Here is a 13,667-nt window from a genome sequence, read left to right as displayed (position 1 = left end):
GGAAGGGTGAGGTGTGTTAGGGCGAGAGAGAGACATGGACATATATATACTAACAAACGTAAGGTAGATAGCCAGTGGGAAGCAGCCGCATGGCACAGGGAAACCGGCTCGGTTCTTTGTGGCTGTCTGGAGGGGTGGGATAGGGAGGGTGGGAGGGAGGGAGACAAAGAGGGAAGAGATATGGGAACATATGTATATGTATAACTGACTCACTCTGTTATAAAGCAGAAACTAACACACCATTGTAAAGCAATTATACCCCAATAAAGATGTTAAAAAAAAAAAAAAAAATGAACAAGATGAGGGTGCCCACTCTCATCATTCCTATTCAACACTTTATTGGAAGTCCTAGCCAGACAATCAGGCAAGAAAAAGAAATAAAAGGCATCAGAATTGGAAAGGAAGAAGTAAAGTTCTCTCTATTTGTAGATGACATGATTATTTATATAAAGTCCTAAAGACTCCACCCAAAAACTGTTTGCTTTAATCAACAAATGCAATAAAGTTTCAGATACAAAATCAACATTAAAAATATTACTACATTTTTATACACTAACAGCAAATGATCTGAAAAAGAAATTAAAAAAAAAAATCTCATTTACAATAGCATCAAAAAAACCCACAAAAACTTAGGAATAAATCTAACCAAGGAGGTGAAAGATCTCTACATTGAAAACTATAAAACATTGATGAAATAAATAAAAGAAGACACAAATAAACAGAAAGATATCTTGTGTTCATGGATTGAAAGAATTAAAATTGTTAAAATGTCCATATTACCCAAAGCTATTTATAGGTTCAGTGCAATCTCTATGAAGATTCCAAAGGCATCTTTTACAGAAATGGAAAAAAAAACCCTTAAAATTTGTTTGGAATCACAAAAGACACTGAATAGTCAAGGCAATCCTGAGAAAGAAGAGCTGGAGGCATCATACGTCCTGACTTCAAACTAAATTACAAAGCTACAGTAATCAAAACAGTAAGGTACTGCCATAAAAAAGACGAATATACCAATGGAACAGAATCATAAGCACAGAAATAAACCCATGCATATACGATCAACTAATATTAGTCAAGAGGGTCAAGAATACTCATTGGAAAAAGAGTCTCTTCAATAAATGGCAGTGGGAAAATTGGATATTCACATGCAAAAGAAGGAAAGTAGACCCGCGTCTTACACCACTCACAAAAATTAACTTGAAATGTATCAAAGGCTTAAATGTAAGACCTGAAACCATAAAACTCCTGGAAGAAAACAGAGGGACAGGGACTTCCCTGGTGACGCAGTGGTTAAGAATCCACCTGCCAATGCAGGGGACATGGGTTCGATCCCTGGTCCAGGAAGATCCTACATGCTGCAGAGCTGCTAAGCTCGTGAGCCACAACTACTGAGCCAGCATTCTAGAGCCTGTGAGCCACAACTACTGAGCCTGCATGCCACAACTACTGAAGCCTGAGCACCTAGAGCCTGTGCTCCGCAACAAGAGAAGCCCCTGCTCGGCACAACTAAAGAAAGCCTGTGCGCAGAAATGAAGACCCAATGCAACCAAAAATAAAATAAAAAAATAAAAACAAATTAAAAATAAATAAACATTAAAAAATAAATAAAATAATAAAAAATTTTTTAGAAAGCAGCTGAAATTAAAAGAGAAAGCATAGGAACAAAGCTCCTTGACATTGGTCTTGGCAATGATTTCTGTGATATGACACCAAAAGCATAAGCAACAAAAGCAAAAACAAATGGGCCTACATCAACTAAAAAGCTCTATACAGCGAAAGAAAACATCAACAAAATTAAATGGCAACCTACAAAGTGGGAAAAAATATTTGCAAAGCACTATCTGATAAGGGGGTTAATATCCAAAATATGTAAGGAATGCATATAACTCAATAGCAAACACACACACACAAACACACACAGGATTCAATAAAAAAAAGTGGCAAAGGACCTGAATAGACGTTTTTCCAAAGAAGATATTCAAATGGCTGACGGGTACAAGACAAGCTGTTCAACATCACTAATCATCCAGGAAATGCAAATCAAAACCACAATGAGATATCACCTCACACCTGTTAGAATAGCTATTATCAAAAATACAGGACATGACAAGTGTTGATGAGGATGTGGAAAAAAGGGAACCCCTGTGCACCTCTGGAGGGAATGTAAATTGGTATAGCCCCTATGGAAAACAGTATCAAGGTTGCTCAAAAAACTAAAAATAGAACTACCATATGTGCAGCAATTCTACTTCTAGGCATATATCCAAAGAAAACGAAATCACTATCTCAAAGAGACATCTGCACTCCCATGTTCAATGCAGCATTATTCACAATAGCCAAGACATGGAAACAGCCTAAGTGTCCATAGATAGATGACTGGATAAAGAAAATGTGACATATATAAAATTATACATATAATTTAATATTATTATTAAATACTAAATATTACTATACAATATATAATACTAATATTATTTACTATATATATATAATTTAATATTATCCAGCCATGAAAAAAGAAGGAAATCCTATCATTTTTGACAACACAGATAAACCTCGAGGACATTATACTAAGGGAAATAAGTCAGACAGAGAAAGACATACTGTATGTTCTCACTTATACGTGAAATTTAATAAAACCAAACTCACAGAAACTGAGAACCCATTAGTGGTTATAGAGGTAGGAGGTTAGAAGTGCGGCAATGAATGACGGTGGTCAGAAGGCACAAAGTTCCAGTTATAAGATGATAATTGTGATTACAGTTAACAATACCATATTGTATAACTGAAAGCTGCTAAGAGAGTAGATCTTAAAAGTTCTAATTACAAGAAAAAAAGTTGTGTAGCTACGTGCAGTGATGGATGTTAGCTAAACATTGTGGTGATCATTTTGTGTGTGTGTGTGTGTGTGTGTGTGTGTGTGTGTATAATCACCTTAAACTTATGCAATATTATATGTCAATTATATCTCAATGAAACTGAAAGTAAGAATAAAAAAGAAATATCTTAAAAAAACAAATGTCAACATTAAAGAAAACAAACTGGAAGGCTCAAGATGGGATGCTACAAAATTTAGGCAGCTGTTCTCTATGCAATATTTGTTACCACATCATTGCAAGAAAAAAAGGAAAACAGGTTAAGTAATAGTATATGTGACACTTTTTATATCTGTCTTTCTTAAAATGAAAATATTTCCTTGCTTACTTAAATGTATCGCTCATGCAAGGCATGTAAACAACGAAATAAGAAATTAATTGAATCTTCCTTAAAACACTTGCTTTCTACAAAAAGTATGGACTGCTCTAGTCGTTCCATTAAAACTGCAAGGTTGTGCCTTTACTAAAAAGACAGTCTTGAACACATTCTCTTAGAGATCTGTTTATTTTTATTACATGCAACACAATGATTCACTGGTAAAGCTGGTGAAATTGCGTTTAGAATTTTCATTTTTATTTTTACTCTTCTCCATTTCCTTTGTAATATGCAAACATGCTTTACAAAAGGTGACAGTTTTGATCTTGGGTAATTCCCACTATCAGTGATGCTATACTTTCACCAAAATTCCTATTGCTTTGAAATAAAATTTAAGAAAACAATAAAAAGGAAAGGAAGGTACAAACATAGGGAAGGAAAGAAAAAATAAGAGGAGGTGGGACAGGAAATCTTACCCACAAGTAGGAACAGGATTAAAAAAAGAAATAATAATTTATTGAGTTGAAAGAAAAGACTAATGTGTCTTTTTCTGTCTCTCTCTCTTCCTTGCTTTCCTTCCTCCCCTACTCCCTCTCTCCTTCCTTCCTTCCTTTTTTCAGTGTAGGAGTTTCCTTTTTATCTCCACAGAATCTGAAAGGTTTCCTCCTATACTTCTAGCATCTATACTGGGCTAGAATTCAAGGTCAAATGCTTGATTTTTCTCAACTAAGAGATAAGTGGAGGCAATGAATAACCAGTGAGTTGAGCAGATATGCAAGAGCTGAGCCCCTTACCTGTCACTTCACAAGTCAATGCAACACTCTGTTTCTCTTTTACCTTCACATCTTCAAATGTATTTTCACCCACAATGTGAGGTGGTACTAAAAAAAAAGACAGAAAAAGTAACAGTTCTAACAGCAGAATGGTTATTTATAAGCATCTATTTTCCTATTTTTTATTAGGCTGTACCCTTTAAAACAATCCCTCCAAATTCTCATTAGTATTTGTTTACTAGAATAATGTTATCATATTGTTTGCTCAATTCTAAGATATACTATAAAGTTATATGTCATAAATTCAATTATAATGAATTTTATTGTATGTAAACCATAAAATCTGGATAAATATGTCAACAAGTCAATGAGTAACAAAATCTATTAGACACTTATTTCTCCCTCTATAACTCTGATAAGCACTCACATTAAACAAGTTATCAGAGTCTTAGAACACTGTTGAACAATTGTGAACTGATAAGACATGGCATTTCAGCCATTTTAATCCAACTGATTACGTACAAACCATTCTAACATTGAATTCTTGCCAAGAGTGACAGTCCAGGGGCCAAAGAATACATAAATGTAAGTTCAAGCTGCAGATAAATTTTCACTCTGCTTCCAGAATGTATTTAAGACAATTTTATTTTGTCTAGATATTATAAGTTATATAAATACCTAATACTGAAAGCCCAAAGGTTTTTCTTTCTTCACCAGCTGCATTCCTTACAACACAAGTATACTGGCCAGCATCTTCCATTCTGGTCTGTATCAACCGCAGAGTCCTTCCTCCTGGAGAAGCAAACCACCAGATGACGCAAAAAGAAATCTGTAACTTTACAAGTTAGCCGTCTAGTGCTGAATTTCGGGAAAAGTTAATCAATTCATTTCAAAGGCCTTTAAAATGCATTTATGTCAAGCTTTTAAAAAATATCACATGCTTTAAGGCTATATGAAGCAGAATAGATAATTCAGAAGAAATTTCTGATTTAATGGATAAAAAAAGTTAATACAAACCTAGGTGACAGCAAGTAAGAAATGGAGTTTCACAGAGGTACTGTTTGAACATAATCTTGAAAGGTAAGTATTCTTTAACACAGAGAGGAGTTAAGAGACACCGCTGTAGGTAGAGTATGAATGAGGATCTAAAGGTAGAAAGTAGATGTGAGGTGTGGCACCTAAAACAGAACAGGCGGAGAAAACAGTGAGAGATGAGAGTAGTTGGGAGTATGACCAGATTCTGTGGGCCTTCGAATGCTATGCTAAGGAATTTAGACTTTATTGTGTTCACTAAAGGCTATGGAAGTACATAAACAAAAAAGTCATGCTCTGATTCGTGCTTTAGAAAAACAACTGTGACAGGATGTTTACGAAAAGATTCCCAGTTTGCAGTGGAACACATGAAATGGGAACGTTAGAAAGAGGACCACACCAACTACCCAGATTGGGATGACATCAGTATACAAGGGATGAATGAAACCATGAAGACTGACTACCAGTTTTCAATTGAGTTTTATGGAATTCTAGAACTATTTATATCAAAGTTTATGAGGGTCACTTTGTTCATTAGCACGACTCTGATTTTGTTCCTCTTTATATTTTGAACTTCTATGTAATGAAGAAAGATTCTGGTAGACTGGGAATGAAACTGATATGCTGAAGGGTGTAATTTGGAGGAAAACTCCTATTAAGGGACCAAGGAAGAGGAGCCAGCAGATGAGACTGAAACAAAGCTGGCAGAGAACAAAGAGACACACTGAGAGAGGAGAGTCCTGAGGACACAGGGAGGGGGAAGGGTAAGCTGGGACGAAGTGAGAGAGTGGCGTGGACATATATACACTTTGTGTGCTTTGTGTCCACCTAGAGGGGTGGGATAGGGAGGGTGGGAGACACAAGAGGGAGGGGATATGGGGAGATATATATATATATTAGAGAGAGAGAGAGAGAGAGAGAGAGGGAGAGCGAGAGAGAGAGAGAGAGCTGATTCATTTTGTTATACAGCAGAAACTAACACACCATTGTAAAGCAATTATACTCTAATAAAGATGTTAAAAAAAAAGTGTAAATCATTTCTTAGGTTTTGTAATAATTTTCCACTCGGTGTATTTTTGCTTAGTACCCTGAATTTGAGCTAAAAACATTGAAATGGTCAAACATAAAATTTTCATGTAAATATTCACCTGGATCTGAATTTATCAGGAGTTTCCATCTGCTTTATGTTTTTATAAACACAAGCCCTCATTGAGCTTTTCCTATAAGCAACCTACTCATTCTCAAACCAATGAAAGGTGAACTTAGTAATATCTTATTTAGACAGACAAAACTGATTATCTAAATTCAGTCTTTTTCTCCAGCTGAATTTAAGAAAGCAAAGTTGAATACAGAAATTCCCTAAACATGTCAAAAAACTTATGTTAATTAGGAAAGGATTCAAAAGCACTCACTGCTACTTCAGATTAGTGAGACCATAATATGATTCCAGTTGAGAGTTATTAAAAAAATACAACGTTTATGAGTCATTGCTGGCTCTGCAAACCTCAACCTCATAAATCTCATGATCTTTCCTTTCTCTTTGTTTCCTGGTCCTCTCTCTTATTGCAGTGAAAGACAAAAAAGGGTTGGACAGTAAATTATACTTAGATGGAGACATTTCTCGTACCTATTAAATTTTTATAGCAGCTATCTGTTCTTGGCAGATAACTTCATAACAATGATAGGACCTTCAACAAAGTACTTCTTTCAGAAAAGCCTGACTCAATGTCTCAGGAGGACTAATCTTAATGAAACAGAAATGTGCAGCCGATCAAGGAACAAGCGAGTCATACGCCATTCATCTGATTCTCAGTCATCGACTGCACAACACACATGTTCAGACTGTAAAACTGAATGACTCTTCTGGCAGCGCCACAAGGTGAAGTACATTTAATGTGTTCGCTCAGGGATCTCCAGCTGCTAGTCAAACAAAACAAAGCTATACAATAAAACCAAAACACTACTCCTGTGGATCTATAATAAGCCAGCGTACCTAATTTTATCCTGCCTTTTTCATTTCCAGGAACACTGATGTAGTTATTATATTTAAAAAGAGTTCCTACTTTTTCAGCAATTGAGAATTAAAAAAAAAAACAATAATATAAGGATGACGATAAGAGAATAAGATAATGTGTCCAGGTTTCTGGTAACCAAACTGCAATGAAATCTTTGCCATCAGTATGCATTCCTGAAGATCAACGGAGGCAGGCAGTCCTTCGAAAATGAAAGCATTATAGGACATAGGAAAGGGAGACCCAAATCTTTTACCAGGTTGTCTATGGCAAATAACAACTAACATGTATTGGATGCTTAGGATATAAGCAGGCACTGTGTTAGCTGCTTTACACATATTAACTCATCTTTACAGAACCCCCTAAGAGGCAAATACCACTAGTATCCCCACTTTACAAGTGAAGAACTGAAGTTAGCAAAGTTAAGAAACTTGCCTGAGGTTATAAATCTAGTATTATAGGCAATAGATATAATAATTATAGCAATGTATATTCCTCATTAAGCCCCTATCATTTACAGACCAAGATCTTGAAGAAACAGAGGGACCTTAGGCTATTTAGACCTAATTCAAATACTAGGAAAGTATCTTTTCTGAAAAAGCCTTCAAAAGTGAGAATTTAAACTTTGAACAAATTTAGAGGCAAGGAGCTTGTTACCTCCTAAAATAGCTCACCTTGACTTTCAACAATACAAATATTTTTTAAAGTTGTTTGTATTCAGACTGAAATCTGTCCCTAGAATTTTCCATACACTGGTATTACTTGGCACTAGACGGAACCAACATCATCTTTTCTACGCCATGGCTCTTCAAGTATTTAAATGTAATTTTCACCACGTTGTCATGAGTTACACAAGGTTTATTTTTTCAGGTTAAATAGAATTGGACGCACAGTTTACTTTGCAATCATTTGCCATCATGGCTATCCTCCTTCAAAAATACTGTCAATAAATCCTTCTTCTAGTCTTCCTAATGAGTAAGTTAAATCCACAATACAACTGGTGTTTTACTTGTTTTATTGGTGAAAATATATTTTATTCATGTGGCAAAACATTGCATCTGTTTTCATGATAAACACATGATATTGTTAATGCATACTCAATAACCAAACCAATTCAGAGATCTTTTCATATGAAGAATTCTGAAGCTATATCTCACCCTAATTTTCACCATTGGTTTCTGAATGTGAGTGCAAGAGTTTACTTAACTTTCGTTTCGTCAGGTTTAATTCAAAAGTTCCAGAGTGAGGTGTGTTTGAATTCGGATGCCTTCATTCAACACATTAGGTATTCTTCTAAATATCCAAGCTTTTTATTACCCATAAACTTGGCAAGACTATTTTCTTAGTCTGTACCCAAATTATTACTGAAAGGGGCCAAGTGCAGATTCCTGTGGCATGCACCAAGACACCTCTCTTGACATTTACACTGATCCATAAAGAATAAGCTAACAGATTTTCCTACATAATTAGATAAGAAATAAGAGGGATATCTTTTTTACAATAATGATAAAATCTTAGCTCACTTGAAACTATTCCATCTTGGAAATAGAAATCTCACTCAGATTAGAGTTGTGAAAAAATTTAAACTCGTGGTTATAGAGATATGTTACATAACGTTATTCACTGTAGGCTCTGGCTTCAAGTATTTCTTTTCATTCTTCACTTTTCAGATTGGTCGGTACTCATTTCCAGCATGAATTATAGAGATATGTTATACAACATTATTCTCTCTAGGCTCTGGCTTCAAGTATTTCTTTTCATTCTTCACTTTTCAGATTGGTCGGTACTCATTCCAGCATGAATTATAGAGATATGTTATATAACATTATTCTCTCTAGGCTCTGCCTTCAAGTATTTCTTTTCATTCTTCACTTTTCAGATTGGTCGGTACTCATTGCAGCATGAATTATAGAGATATGTTATATAACATTATTCACTCTAGGCTCTGGCTTCAAGTATTTCTTTTCATTCTTCACTTTTCAGATTGGTTGGTACTCATTCCAGTGTGAATTATAGAGATATGTTATATAACATTATTCACTCTAGCCTCTGGCTTCAAGTATTTCTTTTCATTCTTCACTTTTCAGATTGGCTGGTACTCATTCCAGCATGAATGCTCTGACATCCCCATGATTTAAGTAATAAGTGGGTGCCAAGATTTCTTTGTCAAAAGGATATAGAGATATTTAGAGATTTTCCCCATTGTCATATAGCTTCTGATGTCCTAAAATTTTTTCTTAATATGATCAGTGGGGATTATAATAAGCAGCTAGATCATAAAGAAAAAAAAAAGACATGGAGTTATGAGAAATTAAGGAGAAACTGTGGCCACAGGAAGCTAATCAGATTACCAGGCTACAAGAATTTCTAATACCTGAGAGAATTCTCAGAGAACTGCTAAAGTTGACAGGACACCCATCTTTAAGCCAGGTAATTGAAGGCAGGGGAATTCCTGAAGCTTCACAAGTTAGGGACACTGAGTTTTTTTCCACCACACTGATATTTTCAGGTGTCCTGTGGTTTCCTATGATGCTTGGAGGGGCTGTAAGACAAAACAAAACAAACAAGAAATGGAAAGGCGGGTGGTTAGTATGTAACAAACACCAAATTCTAAACAGCTTATTCTTAAAAATAAGGCTTCCATTTTCTAGTCAACAGTAAGCAAAATAAGCAATCACAACAATAAGATGATGATGATGATGATGACGACAACAACGCTCCTGGAAGTAAAAATGTCACTTCTTCCTCACTAATGGCAACATATGACTTTTAAAAAAAAATTGTTTATTTTATTTATTTATTTTTGGCTGTGTTGGGTCTTAGTTGCAGCACTCGGGCTCTTTGTTGCAGCATGCAAGCTTCTCTCGAGTTGTGGCGTGTGGGATTTCTCTCTCTAGTTGTGGTGCAAGGGCTCCAGGTTATGTGGGCTCTGTAGTTGTGGTGCGCGGGCTCCAGAGCGCGTGGGCTCTGTAGTTTGCAGCATGTGGGCTTCTCCAGTTGAGGTGCCCAGGCTCAGTAGTTGTGGCGCATGGGCTTAGTTGCCCCATGGCATGTGGGATCTTAGTTCCCTGACCAGGGATCAAACCTGCATCTGCTGCATTGGAAGGTGGATTCTTTACCACTGGACCACCAGGGAAGTCCCCAAATGACTTTCATATTGTTATTCTAACAGTCTAATCAATCACAGAATGATTTTCTGTGAGTCACTCATCTTTTCTGGTAATATGGATTCATGACTTTCTTATAGGCAGAATTTTCTAACAAATAATTCTAGTATTAAAAATTAAAAACAGGGCTTCCCTGGTGGCACAGTGGTTGAGAGGTCCGCCTGCCGATGCAGGGGACACAGGTTCGTGCCCCGGTCTGGGAGGATCCCGCTGAGCCATGGCCGCTGGGCCTGCGCGTCCGGAGCCTGTGCTCCGCAGCGGGAGAGGCCACAGTGGTGAGAGGCCCGCGTACCGCAAAAAAATAAATAAATAAAAAATAAAAATAAAAACAATCAAACAAATTAGAAGCTCAAAACCTCGTGAAACACGCCAGCTTTCATGTTATCTATGCTAACCACATTTTTGTTCCTTGGGTTAGTTGTTCCCTTGCTGTTTTTTTCCTTATTTTCACCCCAATCCAGCTCATGGAGACAAATGTGGTTTCAACTAGAATAGGAGCAGTAGAGTTGATGGGACTTAGTGACACCAGATATGAGAAAAAGAGGAGTCAAGGATGATTCCTAGGTGTTTCCCTTGCTCAGTCACATTAGGGGGTGGGATTGGCACAATCACCCATGAGAGAGTGTGGATAGAGAAGCAGGTATTGCCCATTTCAGAGCCTTGGGGCATGCTAACACTACAGGCTGGAAGAGTAAGGGGAAACAATAAGAGAGGTTGAGAGGAAGGAGTTGCCTGAGAGTTAGAGACCAACCAAGAGGGGCAGGGGTGGGGCAGTTCCAGAAGCCTAGAAAAGACATGAGTGACCAGCTCCTCGGGGTCAAATATGCCTTGTGAATGCAAAAATGTCAGACACACAAAGTGGGTTGAGAAGATGGGTTTGGGCAATGAGCAGAGTAGCATCAGGATAGTCTGAGGATAGAGTGACAAGTCACATTGACCCAACAGGCCTGGACAAGTGCAAGGGCTGGGTCAGAGGACAACCAGTGTTAAAACCCAATTAAGCCAGCACTGGAACATAGATAAAACAAGGCTACACAGAGGCCTTGAGTTCCTCTATGTCTCTCATTAGCCCCATGGAAAGTTACCCCTCCATCATGTTTTCCTTCTGCAGAGAGAAGGGCCAGTGACACCCTCCACTTTCAGTGGTCTTGCAGAATTGAAGTACATGGAAGATTGAGCCAACTGGAATTTAGCATAATCTGAGACCTTGATTTCTCAACATCAGTCTTGCCTAGGAAATTTTATGACAGAAATTCTTGTTAATACAACTGACCTAAATGTCCCTCCCTAGAGAACTGATCAAATAAAGTATGAAACATTCAAATAATGACATAGTAAGCACCTGTTAAAAAGAATGAAAAAACCACCATCTAACAAAACGGTACATAGGACTGATTCCTTTTCAGTCTTTAGCTTTGGTTTACACATTGGCTGCAAACTACAAGATATTAATACCGAACTTTGTGCATGTTCTAACTGGATTTAAGTTACAAGACCATGTCTATTAGATTTACCATTTCTATAGATTTAAAAAATGCAATTCAAATTGTATGCATACAAATAGGTGTCCTTGAGTACATGTATGTTTGGTCCATTCCTATGGACATTTACTGCTCATTACTTAGAACTTTAAAGCTGACTTCAGTACAACTTATGCCCATCTGATGCTCAGTCAGTAAGCTCTAAGGAACCTAGACTTACACTAGCCAAGTCAGCTAATGTGGAAAACACAGAATTATGGAATGTTACTTGGGATAGCAGTAGATCAAAAGTACTTGAAGAAGATAATTATCTACTTTATACTATGTGCTTTCCTAAAAGAATATCCAATATATGCTTATTTCAGCAAGTTAAGATATGGAAGGTCAGGCATAGTAGGAGGAGTGATGAGACTGATCTAAAGAAGTGGTGCAAATGTAGAAAATAATCGACTCTAAGTAAAAGACAACACTTGAGGCCTCTATCTCCCATCCAGGAGGCTATAGATTATATCAGCCAGTGAATGGACCTATTGAGCCTGTTTATACTTACTGTGTACACTTAAGTCATATTTTCTGTCAGTCATTTCTGCTATATTCACAGCAACACACACGTAACGGCCTGTGTCAGACACATGGACATTCTTCAGTTGAAGGATATGACCTTCATCCGTTACTTCCATTCCCCTTCCCTTAGTCAAAGGGCGGCCATCTTTCATCCAGGTCACTGTCGGTTGAGGAATACCCCCCACCTCACACTCTAAGGAAATGCTCTTCCCTCGAGTTACGATGATTTCAGTAGGGTGGCTGCCACTGTTGGCTATAGTTGGTCGAACTGGGAAAAAAAAGAAACGAATAGGAAATGTTTGCCTTAAGTCTTATATAAGAATTTTCATCAGGCAAAGTTAAATTCTTTCTTTTTTTTTTTGAAAGAAAATGCTTTATTGTTTCTTGTGGTCATACAAGCAGTACAAATTTACAGCAAAACAAAACTCACAAAATTCAGAAATGTATAAAGCTCACTCACCATGCTATAATCGAATATACCCACTGAAAACATTTAGGTCTTCATGAAACCAACCATTACAAAATGAAATTAAAGAAAACCTACTAAGCACAGTAACATAAAAACAAATATCTAGGAATAATATGACAAAACACACTAAATTCATTTTTGATGTCAAAAAATTAGCTACTAAAGAAAAGACCCAGGGCTGATAGACATGGCATTGCTGTACTGAGAGGTAAAATTCTCCAATGTACCTAAATGGGTTCATAACTAAAATAAATCTATCAATATAGTAAGGAAAGAATACTGCATTAGCTACTTTCCCTGCTTTTGAGAAGTTATACAACTATTTGAATTATCATTTGTAGCTCTAACCCAGGGAAGTCTTCTAGTACTAATTTTAAAGTAGATATGATAGCCTAGCTCATGACCTAATGTCTGTTACCAATTCCTTTCTTCCCTTCACTAGAGGAGTTGGAAAAGCTGAGACTTTCTCAGCCTTCTTTGGAAACTGAGGTGACCTCAGGAATCACTGTAGACCTAAAAAGTCTAAATGGAAGTCTGCTGACAGGGGTGAGGTGAGGGGGCGGGTTTGGGAAATTTTTTGCTCTCCTGCCAAAAGAGAAAGATACCATTCCTTCCCCTTCCCACACTGCCTTCAATGTGGACTTGATACTACAAATGCAGCAACCATCTTCAGATAACAAAGGAAGGACCAGGAGGATCCTAGATCTCCTGTCCTGGTAAGAGCAAGGTGCTGACCAACTCCAGTGACTGCCAGCCTCAGGCTTCTCATTATGTGAGAAAATAAACCTCTATTTGTTTAAGCCACTGATGGCCAGTGATTCTGTAACTTTATAGCTAAATTCACCTAGTGGATACTGATTCCAAGAAAGAAGATTAAACCAACTCAAATACACATGTGGGTGGGAAAGAAAATGGACCAGTGTTAGTAATCCTGTGTTCCAGGGCCAATCCTGTCACATACAAGCCATGTGACCTCA

General features: G+C 37.1%; 1 protein-coding gene across 1 annotated transcript in view; it reads right to left on the bottom strand.

The window, feature by feature from the left end:
• Positions 1-13,667, bottom strand: part of HMCN1 (hemicentin 1) — a 543,624-nt gene that overhangs the window by 183,619 nt on the left and 346,338 nt on the right. The window contains 4 exon segments of the mRNA XM_007451144.1: positions 3,987-4,073; positions 4,644-4,757; positions 9,384-9,551; positions 12,208-12,489. Of these exon segments, the coding sequence (XP_007451206.1) occupies positions 3,987-4,073; positions 4,644-4,757; positions 9,384-9,551; positions 12,208-12,489 (651 nt within the window).

Source organism: Lipotes vexillifer, unplaced genomic scaffold (assembly GCF_000442215.2).
Source record: "Lipotes vexillifer unplaced genomic scaffold, Lipotes_vexillifer_v1.1 scaffold343, whole genome shotgun sequence".
NCBI lineage: Eukaryota > Metazoa > Chordata > Mammalia > Artiodactyla > Lipotidae > Lipotes > Lipotes vexillifer.
Note: the sequence above shows the minus strand (reverse complement) of the source record. Positions and strands in the feature narration are given on the sequence as shown.